We start from the raw sequence: 17663 nt of genomic DNA on the forward strand, positions 1-17663 counted from the left end.
TTACTTATTGCTTTCAGATTCAATCATGTATTGCTCTTCATACAGGTAATTTTAAAAGCAAGATTTCAAAACATTAAAATGTTTTTTTTTAGTAGTGTCTGTAGAGGCAAATACCAGTTTTTTCCTCTTCTTCCTATACTGTTTCTATCAGAAAAATTCCTAGTTCTTTCAGTTTTTCAACTGTATCGCTTGGTGTCTGCTAGATAAGTTTGATGATAGTTGGTAGAAGTTTTCAACCCCCAAACCCCACTTTTGACTAGAACAGCACTGAGTAGAGCAGTAACTGTGTAAACATACGTAACAGCATTTTGTTTGTCGCTGGTGAGTTTCTTTCTGTCTGTGTCTTCAGTTTATCAGTTGAAACTGATGTTCCAGGAGATTTTGACTGTTAGAGGATGGCTTACGTTCTGTCCTGCAGGTTGCCTAGTCTTTCATAACGATCCGGTTGTTTTATCAAAGGTGTTTGAGTCAAGACTCTCTGAATGTTACTAGATATTGGTTCTCTGTCAATATTAGTTTCCATAAACATCCTGCTCTTTCTTGATCACCGCATATTGGAGAAAGAACGAATAGCTTTTGCCCTTACCTCAACGATTGCCTCGTCAGAGGTTTATCTCTGGGTAGGTTTTGTTATTCAGTTCTCCTTTTGAACATACTACTGTAATTTAAGAAGTGTGTATGCACAAATTCTGAAATTTTAAAGTTCTTAAAGATTGCAGGAGGCTCTCTTGTTAGGGCAACTTACATGTGCTTTGACCTTTTCCCAGTTAATAAGATCATGTAGGACATTTCCCTTCCAATTTAGAGACGTTGATACAAATTTGGGTTTGGTGGCTAGATGTGGTAACTGTCTTGTGTAGTCATTTATGTGGCACAGAGATGTAATTGCTGTGATAGGTACAACACATTTAATCTTACTTCAGGTGACTTTAGTTCTCTGTAGGATGTCACTGCTCTTAATATCTGTAGACTTGCTGCTAGAGCACCTGCATGTTTTCTTGACTGTCTGTACGCTTTGGATAATGTGATCTGAGGACTCGTGGGTACCTTGGTCACAGTGTCTTTTGTTAGCAGGAAAGTGGTGGTGGTGTGGAAAATTGCTTGATTTCACCTAAAGTGTAAATTTATATACAGACAAGAAAAACGTGTTTCTTATCTGTAACTATTGTTCTGTGACCTGTGTTCTGTGTGTTCAACTCTTCTGTGTTTGTTTATTTAAATGCCTGAAGGAGTCTGAGTATTCCTCAGTCTCTGAAATCCTAAGAAGGCAGAAGGCTGGCTTTTTAAAGCATACAGATGTTACAGTCCTTTAAATGCACCTCTTTGGATGTTATTGAGGAACACATTATCTTGCTTTCTCCATTTAAATGGATGTATTTGCAATGAAAGTGAAAAAAGTCACATATAGATAAAAAAGGCTAAAAGTTAAGCAGATAACAAGCAGATCCTTTAATGAGTAAACTCATCCTCAAGACTAAAGATGTTTGCCAGATTCGATTTATGTGGAAACAGGTCTTTTTATGTAAATGAATTTTGGAATAGATATGAAGATGCAAGTAAGATAAATCTATATCCAGCAAAGACCAAGAATATTCTGAATTTATGTCACTCTAACTCATATCTGTCTAAAATTGATTTACTTTCCTCTGAAAATGTCTTATAGTTGCCTCTGTCAAAATAAATAACTGATTTAGATGGCCCATATGTCTTGTGTCCATTATGGTAATACCTAAGTTTTACATTATTAAATCATACCATGATGTGTTCAGGGAAGCTTACTATCAAGTAGGCACTTAAAATCAGTTTAACTGAAGACTGCAAGTCTTCACTTGTCATCATGTGACAACGGTCCTTTAATCAATAGTAGAATCATATTAATATAAGAGTGCCTTAGATACAAATCTCTATATCTTTGTGTTTTAATTTATTTGAAATGTAGTTTCAAGCTTGCATGTGCTTGTTTCATAATTTTTATTTAACATGTCAGCATCCTGAAGATAAATAAGGTGGGTTTAAAAGTATGTATCAGTAATTAGTTTAATATTAGTCTTGTCACTTGATGGAACCTACACACCAATTTTTGTTCAAATTGCTGTCTTTTGTTTGTCATAGTCAGTTGTAGTTGTTCGTAGCCTTCATTCTTCAAGTTTCATGCAGATTAGACATCTTCTTGGTTCTTTACTTGAAAGCTTGAATACAAAGATGCTGGGTTATTCTAAAAATTGTAAATGTAGCGGAGATGCACTGGAGGGTACAAATAGTTTATTTATTTGTGTGGGGTGGATGTGTCTTTAAATGGCTGAGCAGTCCATCAGATTTAACATTAAAAAAATTTGTTAGCTTTGCAGTCCCAAAATAAGGAATGTACACTTTGTCTGGTTTGAATAATCAACTGTATATGAAATGTGAAATACTACTTTTAAAACCCAGAAGAATTAGTTAAATTATGATGTTTACCAGCAGAACCTTCATAAGTTTTGTAGAGAGAGATTAAATTTTAGTAGACAGACTGATAATAGATGGAAAAGCATTACATGCTTTTCAGCATGCTTTTGAGCATATAATGCTTTCTTCTGCAGCAAGCATCAGAATAAGTGCAGTTTGAAAACAACTGTATTGATAATGTGAAGGGAGAAGGCTCTCTAGTACGTGAGAAGATACTTGGAAGGAGAGATGGTAAAGCTGTGAACTAGTAAGGATCACTTGCAGTACCCCGAGTCCTGCCAGAGAAAGAGCATTGGAGTATGCTATAATAGCTAGCTCATGATAATATTTGGTAGAGTTATATAGCTTTTATTTCTTAAGCTCTATGCTTGAAGGTGTTTCCTAGGGCTGTCTTGATGGTTAGGAGTGAGTTAGTGGAATGGCTTTTTTGTGAAAAATATTATGTGTTTGGTTACTGAATGTTTTTGTCTGTTTTTACTTCTCTGTGCATTAATTCTTGTAAATAATATTTGTTTGGTTTTACCTACTGTTTCCTGAAGCATATAAAGTTTTGCCGTGTGTGTATCTAAAATGATAGATTTTTGATGGTTTAAAGGTCATTTTTAATCAAAAGATACCAATCATTCATTTTGAAGATCTTATGAAAAACTAGCAACTTTATTAAACTTTACCTGCAAGTGAAGCCTGTCTTGTCTAGTTTAAAGATTGGGTTTATCTCTTGTGTGTTTTGATAATATATAGGCACACGCATGGATGTAATAGATGCTTAATTCCATGTGTTAAAGTGGAGTTTTAAAGCTACATGGAGTTACGTTTATAGGATCACTATACATGTATATATGTAATATGAAAATTATTCGTGTATAATTAGGGATGAAAATCAACTTGAAATTCGTGTTTGAGAGAATTGCAAATGAGGATGGTGATTATTTACAAAAGCACTTAACAGCACATCATAGTGATACAGGCATCAATCTGAAATCAGCAGAAATACTCATTGAGAAAAATAAAGCATAAATTTTAGAAAATGGTCTCCTAGTATCTCTGCAAGACTGAACATAATCTCGATTTTGCTGCTGTTGCTTCCTAGCACTGTAGTAGTAGATAGTTAAGCCACAAAATGAGTTTGTCTTTCTGATGTTTGAGGGAGGGCATTGCTTTGTTTGCTTATGGATTTTGCCTTAGATTATAACTTCTGATTTTTTTGTGTTTTGTCTCCTTTAAAGGTCGTTTGTATGCAATGCAAACAGGGATGAAGATTGATAGTAAAACCCCAGAATGTCGTAAATTTTTATCCAAACTTATGGATCAGTTGGAAGCTGTAAGTAGAATTTACTGCTTTTCTCTAAAATTATTCATGTTACTCTAATATTTATTTAAGTTTCTGCAAATACTATTGTTCCTCTGTCATCAGTCATTGATGCAACTATTCTCTATGCAGATACACTATGATTTTAAGTTGTATGTAATAAATTGACAGGAAGACTGAAAAGGAGGTAAAGCTATTTATGTATGTATGTTTGCATGCACAAACATAACTGAAATTTCATACAGCAGGCACTTGGCTGTAAGTTTTTGTCTGTACAATGCGAATTGCAATACTTTATATAAATTCTCATGAGAAATCATAATTCATGATGAGATAAATGCAGGAGTTCTAGAAGTCTTTTTGAATTTATTTGTCTTGAAGTTCATAAGAATTATATTTACTGCTATAGAACTTGCTAGCCTGTTCCTTGGTACTTTTGAAATTTTTGACCTAACAGTTGTAGCAAGAGAGTTTTTTTAAAACACTGTCTACAAAATAAAGATACTTTTGATCATATCCTCCATTATTGAGGACCTTACACTATAAAATTCTGTAAGCACCGTCTTATCTGTGTGGCTAAGAGATAGCTATGCCGTGCTTGTTGAAGTGGGCCTGACAGTATGAAAAAGCAAACAACCTTAAGTAGAACAGAATTATACAAAGAAGGGCAGGGTCATTGTACAGCTGGTCAGTCAGTTTAAGTTCCAGGAGCTGTTTGTGTTCACATGGTGTAGTTTTCAATAGTATTGAAGGAAGCTGCATTTTGAGATTTAAGTGCTCATTTGGCAGCAGAAAGTAACATTGAAAAATGCAGCAGCATTTCTTTTGGTGTTCACGATTCCATCCAAAATCTAGCTATAGCAATGCCTGAGGAGCTTGTGTGAAACCAGTGCTACAGCCTTCAGTTCTTCAGGAAAATGAAGCATGAACCATTTGTCCTTTATTTGTACCTTGTGCTTCTTGCTATGTTTTACCTCTAATCTTGTAGTAATGGAAAATGTAGTATACAGCGACTCCTTGTTGTGTTATTTCATCAAATTTTAACATCTTTAATGTGTCTGATTTTCATGCTTAAGAAGGAGGAGAGGTAGCAGGAGAGATGAGATTAGAACTCTGAAAAATTTTCCTCTTCATTCCCTAAGAATCATTACAATTTATTTGATCCCTTGTGGTACTGCAGCATCTAATCTGTCTGCAGTGTTCAGTTACCGCTTTTGTTTCAGATTTGGGAAGAGAGCACTTCTAAGCTTATCTAATACAGCACTTTGTGGGGCAGGAAGCTTGGATTGGACAAGCACAAGTTGGACCCTTGTAGTATTTCACTAGCAGCCAGTTTGAGTCTGCCTGTAACCAGCAGGGGGCGCGCAGGGAGGCTGCGGGACTGCGCTCAGTGATTCTCACGGCTTTCTGCATTTCCACTATTTATTACTTTAGCGGTTAAAACAGGAGCTCACAAACGATCCCGAAGATCATAGTAGCAAAGACTATCACAATGTAGATAGAGCTGAGAATTCAGATGTATCCTTTGCAAGAAACTTCATAATGTTCCAATTATGTGAATTAGAACGATTTTGTATTTTTGCATGTATGTGGTTTTTGCTTTCCAGTAGGTGACTGGAACAATAACACTGTGTAAAACAGAAATACATTTTGCAAACTGTGTACAGTACGAGTTTGGAAAAAGCCTTCAAATCTAAAGTTCTATTTGGAAAGTTTGTATTTCACTACTGAAATCAGGTAACACTTCTGGCAGTGTTTTAGGTATTAAAAAAGTTGTCAGCAATCTAAAAAATATGAAAATGCAGCCTGCATGATTAAATTTTCTTCACGTGCACAATGAAAAATAACTTATATTCAGAGATTGGTTTTAAATCTTTTGGCAAAGTTGAGGCTGCAGGTTAGGATCATGCATTGTTCCTGGTTTTGTTCACTAAGAATAACCAGAGATTTCCTTATGTGCAAACAGTAAGCCTGTTCAGAAGCTGTAAATCCACCTGTTGTAACTGTTAGAGGGTTATTTGCTTTACTGATTTTTTTATTAGGAAACCTGAGGATTCTTGTACTCTAGTGTCTTTGAAAAGGTCTTTTAAATTGCAGTACACTGCTTACACTGAAAATTCCAGTAAATCCATGGGTTGCTAGACCAGTCAAGGTAGGATTTGGATGCTTTGAATCATGTAATGAACTGCAGTCTTTCTGATAGTAAAGGAAAAAATATCTATAGCTATTCCTTCCCAGTATCGTAGTTGTGTTTATTTTTACAGGGTTTTTTTGTTTAGTTTGGGGTTTTTAAGTATTTTCTGATTGAAGATGGTTTTCAGAGCTATTTGTTCATAATATTTATCCCTCCAAAAGAACGTGCTTTCTCTTTAGCATGCTACTTTTAGCATTTATGTTAGAAGCTGGAGATGTGTAAAATAACTCAAGTGTACATTGTTTCTTTTTTAAATTGTACTTGGCTTTGCCTAAATCAACAGCTTCTTATGTTTGCATTAGATTGCAGAATTGCTAGAGTCTAAGAAGGTAATTAATGTGGTTTTTTCAACTTTTTCAGATGAAAAAGCAATTTGGAGATAACGAAGCAATTACTCAGGAAATTGTTGGTTCTGCTCATTTGGAGAACTATGCTTTGAAAATGTTTTTGTATGCAGATAATGAAGACAGAGCTGGGCGATTTCATAAGTAGGTGAAAATCTTTGGGTTTGTTACCTGAATACTGGTCAGAAAATTTGAATATCCAAACTTTCTTTAATTTGACTGGAAACAAGAATTGAGCTTTAATACATGCATTTCTCTTTCAGAAAACTCGATTTGTTCTAGCTTAACACATCCACTGGTGTCCTACTTCTTGTGTTCTTTAAGAGGTTGCTCACCTACTGGCAAGCCTTCTAAAACCTGAGCCTAATATTGAGCTTGGCACCAGGCATGTTACAGTTTCTGCTGTCCAGCGATATTAAAGTAGTTGTTATGATACATTGTGGTTTGATGTAGAGAAATTACTACAGCATGTTGATGACTTCTCTAGGCTTTTTCTAAGGTAGTATTGGATGTCCTGTATTGAACATTCCAAATGAAAAACTAAGGGCAGAACACACGAGCACCTATAAAAAATACTGAAAACTTTCTTCATGGTTGTCAGGATACTAGTCAATATATTGCTAAATTTAAACATTTTGAAGTAACTTCTGTAAAATCAGATTATTGAAAAAATATTAGCAATTAACTAAACCAGTATGCAAACTGCTAAGGTCTGGTCCTGAAAGATGACATTACCAAGTTAACAAAATGTTTTCTTCTTTACAGAAACATGATAAAGTCCTTTTATACTGCCAGTCTCCTGATAGATGTTCTAACAGTATTTGGGGAGCTCTCTGAAGAGGTAAGTGTTAGTAATGCCAGTGTATTACCTGGTGTTTTTTTCTGAAACAGGTGGAAATTACTGGCTTGGTTCTATAAAGTTGTTTTTATAATTTTTGAATATGAATTTCAAATAACATGGGTTCTAATTGTGTAGTCAGATACATGTTAAGTCATAAGGAATTGTGCTGAGTATTTCTAAGAAGTTATATGAAATATTAGATAACTTATTTATTAGAAAATGCTTCATGGCTTAAGTAACAGTTAAAAATTCAAAATCTGATTATTACTGTGGGACACAGCATTGCATTGAGCCAGCAGGAGTGATTATAGGGAAGAAGTTCCTGGCTTTTTCCGCCTTCACTTTTTTCACCCTGCAAGCAAGAATTTTAGTACTAGTAATTGAGGTGAAATTGTGTAGTTTTAGTTAAAATAAAGATTTTTGGTTTTGCAACAAACCCCGATTTTAAAAAATATGTTAAGTTGGAAGAATATGAATTTGCTTTATAAAAAATTACTTGCTATCTGGCCATTAGGACATGAATGGTTTAATTTTAAAAGTTATAAACTAAAATAACTAATGCAGAGCTCTTCATGACAAGCAATTTTTTTAATCAAACAAGTATTCCATAATTGTCTGAAAGAGATCATGATTACTTTTGTTAAGGCACCCAGAATATTCTCTTGATCTGTTTTAAACCAACTTTTCTATTAGAAGCTGTTCGGCTGCTCTCTGTTATTCATGCCCCACCGAAGAATTTATTTCAGATGTAAAGGAGTAGGTACTCTTTAATTTTCAGAACAAGGAATAGTTTATTAATGAGGATTCCTTGTTAAATTAACTGAATGAGAAGCTTATTTTGAAAATGTAATGGTATAGTTGATGACTTCTGGCAGAGAAAAAAAAATTCTAGAAAGATTGTTAAAGGTAGGTTGAAATACCTGGAAAAATAAAAAGAAACAGCAACACCTTTTTTTCCAGAGACTGAAAATGGTGAAAAATCATATTGCTTTTATTTTTTCTTAAATCCTGAAGTTGTTACCTTATTTTTTCAATTTCAAACTGCTTTTGCTTCATGACACCATTTCAGATAATGAGTAGGCCAAAAATTGCATTGACTGTCAATATACTAATTAATATTTTTAGAAGCTTTAATATTTTTTCTAATAACTTGTCATTAACAGTTTATTTAAAATTGCTATTATAACCACTTACTCTGTAGGTAGATTATTGCTAAAGTCCTTCATCTGATTGTTTAAATATGTTCTGAAAATATTAAATCAGGATATTGAATGTCCTAGAATATCACACACACTACATTAATTTGAAAGTACTGTAGCCATTCTATATCCATGCTCTTAAATACAATTTTCAAAATTTAAAATAATGTAATTAGAAAATATTTTGTATTATTAATCAGCAGGGGTAGCATTTTTAAGTATCAGATATTTGAAATTAAATAATCATTTAGGTTTATGGCAATAGGAACTTTTATTATTTTACATCAATAATTACTACAGAGTGCCCTGTCTTTCACACTGGATGGTCCTAGTATAATTTGTTTACTTTTCCTGACACGCTGTACAAACTGAAGATCTGCATATTTTCCTTTCATGCTGAGATCCTGTTAGGGCTTTTATTTTTATGTATGTTTTTTAATTCAATGATTAATTTCACTTGTGTTGTTTATGTTTAAAGGCGTGTCATGTGATAGCAGAGAAAGCAGTTTAGTTTTATTGTCTCTTCTTAGGGAGGAAAGCATGCTTCTATTTCTGTTTTGAATGCATTAATTTGCAGAAGTGTGTGATTAAAATGGCTGGCTTTTTCCCTTCCCCAGAACGTCCAGCATAGGAAGTATGCAAGGTGGAAGGCAGCATACATTCATAACTGCTTGAAGAACGGAGAGACTCCTCAGCCTGGGCCTATTGGAATGGAAGGAGAGAGCTTGGGTATGTGTTTCCCCTTCCTTTTTAAAAGAGCAGAGGTCTGGGTCAGGACCAAAATGGTGGTATGTACAGAGAGCACCCCACAGAAAGCACTTAATGTTCCATTCATGATAGGCCACCTTGTGCTTTTTCTGTTCTGCTTCTTCTACTGTTTCTACTGTTATTTTATGTTGGACCTTACTATTTGATTGACTTATTAAATGTTTTTTTTTTTTTTAATTTCCTCCGTAGTGGAGAGTAGTAGTTTGAATGCAGCCACTCTGTGAGAAGGCCAGAGCCATGCATTTCTTTAACACTACCCACAGTCCTTCTTTTAAATCTCTTCTGTAAAGTTATGATCCCTTTGCCAGTTTATCCTCTCTCAGGAGTTAAGTAGAAGTTGAAAATGGATTGGTCATAGGTCAGTTCACCTTCAAAGCAAACGCCTTATGTGAAACAACCCCTGTATAATCATGTACCTTTCAAAACAGGTTTATGGCCTACTCTTTCTACATGAGATTTTATGCCACTAATCCCCCTTTTCATCATGTTTTTACTTACTCCCTTTGTTCTTCTGGCTACCTGGCTTTCCTGTGTAGGACTCCTCAGAGTTACCTCCGTAACTGTTAGATATAAACTGCCCATTCCCAAGGACAGCCAATTAGCAAAATGAATGTTTATCAGAACAGGTTGTTTAAAGTCTCCAAAACTGTAACTCTCACTGTCTGAAATATATTTCTGAAATATATCACTTTAAAAATAGTATATACTTATTTTAAAAACTTTAAAAATATTTTCACCCTTTTATTTTACCATTGTTTGCTGGTTTTCTGTGCTTAATGTTTTATAATTGTTTACTTCTTTTTGCATTTCGCCAGTTTCTTTTGATAATGATCAGTTTCTTTAATAAGGGGTCTCTTCATTTTTCTCCTCAGAAAAGGCACAGAAGCTTGAAACACAAATTTTACCTGTGAATCTCTCATGGGAATAGGATGTCTTTGGGATGGATGTTTTCATTATGTTTATTAGATCAGGCTAATTCTACACAATGACAATGATCTCTGTGTAATTTTTCATATACTTCATGAAACAACTAAGAACATAAAATGTATTTAAACTTTCCTTGGAGATAGTATGTGAGGCTGTGACTTGACTAAATGTCACTTAAATTGATGGTCATTTATCTCTTAAGATTTAATTTAATAAAACAAACTTCTCTAATGAAAAGAATCAATACATATGCAGTACAAAAGAGATAAATCTAATTTCTTAGGTAGTTGTGGAGGTAGCTACATAGTTTTATGAGCATATGTATTTACACATGCACACACACACAAACACACACAAGTATGCATTTGTTTCCATTCATATATGTCCAGGGTTTCTACCTGTGTCTTCAATGGAAATTTTGAAGTCTGAACATGTTATTTCAAATACGTTGTGAGTAGTCTTGTAATTTTCTGCACATTGGTTTTATTTTAAATATGTCAAAACACTAGAAAACTGATTTCTCTTCTACTTCTCCATCTTTTCATAGTGGAATCTCATGTTTTAGAGCATCTTTTCTTTCTTCACAGAGGAACAGGAGAGGCTGGGCATGTTCTACTGTTTATAGAAAGATTAAACTGGTGATGCTTCCAGTAAGGTGTAGCATCCTATTCCACTTGGCAGCCATTAGCTGATTATTTAGCAGAAGAAAAATGTTTGGCAGAAGATAAAAAGAGACAAAGTAGCACAAATAAAAGCTGTTTAGCTTACCACCTTTATCAAAGTATGAGGAAGTATAAGTTAGGAAGTCTTACTCGCTCCTTCCAAGCCCACGTTTGATAGAAAGTAGTATAGCGTGTGAAGTATGAGAATTTTGTTATCTTCCAAATGTGAATTGGAGAACATGGCATTTAAGGTAAAGATAAGTGGGTCTAAAGAGAGTTCTTATTGCTGCCTTAAACTATACTTAGTGGGAGAGTGTAGAAGAGATCTAAGCCACAATCTTCTTGGATATACAGAATGATAGGACAACAGGCAATGGCGACAGGTTGCAACAAGGAAAATGTGAGTTAATGATTAGGAGAAAAATACTCATCATGAATGTGGTCAGATATTGTGAAGAGAGTTCAACATAGTTTATGGGATCTCCATCTATGGAAGAACTCAAAACCTGCCTGGACACAGTCCTGGGCAGTTGGTTCTAGCTGTCCCTGCTTAAAAGGAAGATTGGACTAGATAATATCTCACTTCAGAGCTCAGCCATTCTGTGTCCAGGACAGCATGATCTGGTGTTAGTTCTGTTATAGGTAAGGAATTAGACCAGGTAAACTGCAAGGGATCCTTCAGCCTTTTTATGATTCTTAAAAAAAAAAAATCAATTTTATATGGAAAAGAGAATCAAAGGGGAGAGGGACAGATAAGAGGTTCAAATGTAGCCGAATAAGTGTGAAAAGTAGCTCTTCATAGTGCACAGTGTAATCTCTTATGAATTATATCTCTTAGGTACCATTGCTGTTAAAAAAAAAAGAAAAATTATAGTTTATATCATCACCATTTTCTTAAGAAACTTAAGTTTATTGTTACCCTTTTTTGTTAAAAGCAAACAGAAGTGTCTAGAGGCCTGGATGCCAATTGTAATTTCTCTGCAGTTTCCTGATAAAATACTGTTGGCTGCTAAATGCAAATTTTTTAACAAGTAATGAGTATGATGTAATTTGATTTCTGAGCTGTTGTTTTATTCTTCTTGTTATGCTTTTGTTACCTAGAAATGCCCTACAGACTTAAAACACTGGAATGACAGTCTTACCCACAGAAACATGCTCTGATCTAGAAACAGGTATATTTGTAGTGAAGGCTAGCGAAGTAATTTCTTTTTCAACATATGATGTTTTTAAGGTAGTTTTCTTAACCGCTGGTGCAGCGTAGCATGAGGGGTATGACGCAACTTCAGCTGCAAACATATCTTTCTAAGTCAGATTACACCAGTTTGTTAATTTAATGGCTAAGACAAGAAGTGGGAAATACTTCTTGTTAAAGTGGATGTAACTGTTAGCCCAATTAAATATTTCTACTTTTAAATGAGTGTTCTTTAGTAGTCTGGTTCATAGTGTGGTAATGTTTACAAAGCTCACCTGTGCTTTGTAATTATGTGAAATTAATTATGAATTCTAAACAGTTGCAAAAATAGCACTCCTAAGGAAAGGTTGCAGAGCTTTGGCTAAAAATTGTGCAGCTTGTGTAGAAACAGTAGTTGTTCCTCAGCAGCACAAACAGGCTCGTACTTCATTTTTATAAATGTAGAGGCAAAGGTAACTGACTTGCTTAAGGCTGCAAAAGAAATTGCTGTAGGAGAGAAAGTAGAATTAAGATTTTAATCAAATCCTTGGTATCCATTGCAGGTCATTACAAGCGGTAGTGTGAATAGGTGAAAGGTGTTGCCTTTATTAACAGGTTTTGTCTACATGCAACTTAGAAGGGATACAAGAGCCTGCAATGTCTATCGTTTGGCAATATCTTTTTATTTGTTGTATTGTATTTCATGTAGTAAGAGAATTTCTTACACTCAGCTATTTTCTGAGTGGTGAAATGAAAAATACTTATTCACATTTATTTTTGAAAATTAACTCCACAGTGTGGATGTCTATCATGCTTTACACAACCAAGGCAACATTTTATGCAAATTTTTTTTGTTAGTAGAATCGGTAAAAAAGTGTCAGTTCTTGCTTTGTGCATCCTAAGAAGAAAAGCAGCATTGTTTGAATGTATGACTGGACCTTCCCCATTCCTTTCTGCTTGCTCATTTTCTTACTCCCCTTGCAAGTGGAAAAAGTCTGTTTAAACAGAGTGAAACTAGGTCTCCGTAGCTTGACAAATTACCGTTTTTGCCGAAGTGTTATTTTCTTTGTGATTCTTGAAAACCATACTGTAACTCTTGGAGATGTTTTTACAGCAACATAGGCATGCTTTATGCAGTTCTGCTGTTGGATTTATGGATGCTTTTATCAGGATGCCACCATGGAAACCTTAAAATCGCATGTTGAATTTATTAATGCAGTTGGAATACTAGTCCTAGGCTGCACATGAAAGGTCACTTAGCAGTAGTCTGAGGTCATCCCACAAGATTTTACATGAACGGAAGAAAATTAAAAATGTAATTTCAAATACAAAAATGTTCCTTAATGGTCACAGTATAGACATAGTAAAGTATCTAAAGTGTCGCTACTTCCACAGCAGTATATAATATGTATTCTGCATTTATATTGCGGAATTCCATGAAACCTGTATAGTCTCAGATAGTAGAAAGAGTTGATGGAGTTTTGAGTTCATTTCTCAGTGTTGGGGTGACACTAAGCAAAACAGTGTTTCAGTGAAACCTTGCATTGTCCATCTTTTAGCAAAATCTCCAGCTAGAGAAAAAGCAGTGCAGCAGAATGAGGAAAAGAAAATGTTTTTAAATAAAACTTAATAGATGATGCCAGAAATAGTAACTTTTTGATTCTTTTGACTCCTTAAGAATAGGAGTCGAGAGTATTGGAAGCATCTGGACTCATTAAAACCAAAAATTTTGCTAGTTTTAAATTTAGTGTGTGGGGCTGCTGAATTTAAGTCATAATCGGTACTTCCTTACACTAGACGAGGGAATGGCATCCTGAGAATCCTCTTTTTATATTTTGAAAGTATTTTTGGACTATTGGTTATCGGGCCAGGCGTATCTGCCTTATTCTAGAAAGTCTTGCCTTCAATGAATAAATAATAATTAATAATAATTAAAAAAAATGAAATAGATAGTCTGGGCTTACTGTAATTCTGAGGAAAATCTAAAGAGCATATGGATTAGTTACGCTGGGATCCAGGCACAAAGGACGATGAGGTTCCAAGACAAGAAACTCAGATGGAGTTGAAATGGAATGTGAAACAATTGTGTTACTGTTTCACAGCCTGGTATTTCAGCATCCTTAAGCAAATTATGAGGAAATTTAAATTCTAGGTTATTATTGCTCCATGAGAAATTTCTTCAGTTTTCTGAGTGTTCATATCCATTCCCTGGAAAAGATGTGGTTTTCGATAGTGCTATGGATGTTCTAACCACAGAACTTAAAAACGTTTTGAGTTAAATGTTCTTTTCTAAAAGCCTGGAATCCTTCTGTTTAGCACTACTGTTAAGACTCTTCACAAATCCTGCAAGCACATATCTCAAAATGTCTTTAATTTTTGATAAAGAATATTTTAAATATTTACTTTACAGAAAGAATAGTTACAATGCTTTGATGATATTTGGGCACTTCAAACACCAAAGAAGAGTTAATTTAAACAAAGCTACTTTCATGTTTAATACAGGTTAACATTTGTCAATTGCATAATGAGCAAATCAAACAATTAAGCTTGATCTCTTGATACATATGCCTGATTAAAAAGTAGATTGCCCTTTTGTGAATTTGCTTCTTACAGGCACTGTTATTGAGGGTGGTCAGCACTTCTAACACTTTTAGTTTGTTTATAACATTGCCAGACTTTAACTGTTTGGGTTCATATCTTCCATGGCCAGTGTTGCCTACAGCCTTACACTTTCACAGAAGTAAGTAGAGACCATAAACTATGCAGTGAGGCAGTTTGAAGCTGAAATTGGCAATGCCTTGGGCAGAATATTGAGAGCTAGTACCAGACAGACACAAGTGAGTGACAGGTGGTTGCAGGCATGGAATATGAAGTCCTGGTGCACAGAAAAAGAAATCAGAATGGGACTGAAGAGCCACATAAGGGCAACATTAAACTGGGGAGAAGAAGAATAAGGGGAGGCAACATAAAAGAAAACGTGCATTAACAATTTTAAGTCTTGGCTAGAACTTACAGGTAGCTTCTCTTAATTGAGATACTAGGCACAGTGAAAGCATGCTTTTTCCCACTCCATCATTCTCGAAAGTGGCTTAGTAATTTTTACAACAGCTTTCCCAAAGTACAACTTTCAGGCAAACACCCAAGACAAAAAAATCAAACTTTATGGCTACAATCTGACCAAGCTGTAAATTATTGATGACAGTGTATGAGAAAACTTGGGCAACCTTACCTTCAGACAGCATAGTGAGCATTGTTTGTAACTATTTAATTAATCTTATGTATGTTATGTGAGTATTGTGAGTTAGAAGGCGGTTGGTCATTTAAGTTATTTAGTTATTTAGTAAAGGTAATACCTGAACTACTTATGGGAGGAAGAGGACTGTACATGGGAAAAAATTCTGGTGTGTGTAATAGTAAACTGTTTAATTACTAAGCAGGTGTTTACATAGCACATAATCTTGTATAGTTGAAGATTAGTGAGGATTTCATAAAGAAAAACATCTCTTTCACCAGCCGTAGAAACATACAAGTTTTGTGCTCCCTTATTTGTTTTCCTCTCTTTCAAGAACTGGCTTTAAACAAAGCCATTTCAAAAATGGCGCTCATTACACCTGAAATTATTGATACAGATAAACACATACACAGTAAAAGATAAACATACACAGTAAAAGATAATTAACTTCTTTTAAATTGAACTGAATTCAAATTAAGAAGCAGAAAGCAACCATGTTCTAAATTAACGAGGTGATTAGCATGAAATCAGACTATTACTTTTGCAGCTTTCAAAGCAACATTGAATAAACTAGGCCAGAATCTTAAGAAAATGACTAGATTGAAAAATACATATGTTCTTTGTACATGTTATGAAACACATTCAACCTCATTATTAGTATAGCTGGCAACTAATCACTACCCATAGGAATGGGAGAGATAATCAGAGGAGTAAAAGAGAATTCATGGGTTGAGATAAAGATAGTTTAATAGATAAAGCAAAACTTGCATGCACAAGCAAAGCAAGGAATTCATTCACTACCTCCCATAGGGAGGCAGGTGGTTAGCCACCTCTAGGAAAGCAGGGCTCCATCACACAGCAGTTACTTGGGAAGATGAACTCTATCATTCCAAAGGTCCCTCCCTTCCTCCAGCTTTTATTGCTGAGCATGATGTCGTATGGTATGGAGTATCCCTGTGATCACTTGAGGTCAGTTCTCCCGGTTATGTCCCCTCCCAACTATGTGTGTACTCCCAGCCTACTCACTGGTAGGGCAGTGTTAGAAGCAGATGAGGCCTTGGCTCTATATAAGCACTGCTCAGCAATAACTAAAACATCCCTGTGTTATTGACACTGTTTCTAGCGCAAATCCAAAATGCAGCCCATACCAGCTACTGTGAAGACAATGAACTGTATCCCAGCCAAAACCAGCACAAATGTATTATGTGCTCCATTTGTCATAGATAGTTATGACATGGCTAAGCTGTGTTTTGTTTTCTTGTCTGGTATTACTTTCCCGAAGTTCCCCTTTTTTATTATTTATTTGCAATTTGTTTAATTGATGTGGGGTGGAAGGGTTGGCACTGTCTTTCTTATAATACGTTTATAAGGCAGATCCAGTCTTCTGTATTCTGATTCACGGATTACTGCATATTTGTAGTATCTTGTTCAACTACTTTGGATGCAGTATGTGGAAGCGTAAAGGATTGTAGTAATCGGACAAATTGCTCATATTCATACCAGTAATGAGATGTTCCTTCAATTTAAGCAGAGGGACTGTTTGAAAGTATCTGAGTTTCAAGATCTTTATCCTATGGTATGTTGCTTTTTTACTTTGTCAAATCAACTGTAGGTGATTTGGGTTGATAAAAGTTTTATGTCACGCTGTAGTGGCATTTTTTCTGGTAACAAAAATTTGAAGAGAGGTTTTAAAAGAAAGCCTAAGTTTTGAAGTACGGAAGAGTTGCAGTAATTTCTATTTTGTATCAGCAGATGTTGAAAGGGAAGAAGCAGGCTCATCTTCTCTCCATAGTGGAACAACTCCACCAACATCATCATCATCTACATATGAACCTAACAACGTACCACCTAGTAACTACACTGGCATACATATACCCCCAGGGGCCCATGCACCAGCCAACACTCCAGCTGAAGTACCTCATAACACAGGTATGTCACAGTGGCACCCACAACATTCATGCCTTTATCGAGGGGTAAAGTCTAGCCTTCCTTCCGTTACATGCAAAGTAAAATAATATAGGTTTTCTATGGCAGAAGCAACTTCATAAATTAACATCGTAAATAAGCCATCAGAAATATTTTTTTATGCTTTTATGGTTTTTCAAATACATAATTTGTGTTTTGGAGCACAGCAGAAGTATATGGACTGAAAGAGTGAGTGTTCCTGCAAACAGAATGTTTTTTTTCTTCTCTAGAATCATGCATTGCAACATTATACTATAAAGCACCGTTTGAATTTCTCACTTGATAGCTGAAATTATATTACCTCATTTCATATTTGGCTTTCTATGTGCAGATAGATTGCTGGTTTTTTATGTGGGAAGATATCTCATCCCAACATTGTGTTAAAACTGTTACAGCACTGTAACAGAGAATCATAATATGGTTTGGATTGGAAAGGACTGTAAAGATCATCTAATTCCAGCCATTCATACATTCCTTCTATTTGGTTTATGCTCCTTTTTCCATGCAAATGTGATTGACCTTGAACAATATTACTAATGGAAATGTTGTCCCTACAGCTAAACATATGGGATCCTATATCCTGCTGCTTATTCTGTGTCATTTTTG

General features: G+C 35.1%; 1 protein-coding gene across 1 annotated transcript in view; it reads left to right on the plus strand.

Annotated features, from left to right (window-relative positions):
• Positions 1–17663, plus strand: part of VTA1 (vesicle trafficking 1) — a 36618-nt gene that overhangs the window by 10562 nt on the left and 8393 nt on the right. The window contains exons 2-6 of the mRNA XM_069852025.1: positions 3672–3766; positions 6309–6436; positions 7058–7133; positions 8950–9061; positions 16845–17021. Of these exons, the coding sequence (XP_069708126.1) occupies positions 3672–3766; positions 6309–6436; positions 7058–7133; positions 8950–9061; positions 16845–17021 (588 nt within the window). The remainder of the gene's footprint in view (positions 1–3671; positions 3767–6308; positions 6437–7057; positions 7134–8949; positions 9062–16844; positions 17022–17663) is intronic.

The sequence above is a fragment of the Phaenicophaeus curvirostris genome, chromosome 2 (genome assembly GCF_032191515.1).
Source record: "Phaenicophaeus curvirostris isolate KB17595 chromosome 2, BPBGC_Pcur_1.0, whole genome shotgun sequence".
Lineage (NCBI taxonomy): Eukaryota > Metazoa > Chordata > Aves > Cuculiformes > Cuculidae > Phaenicophaeus > Phaenicophaeus curvirostris.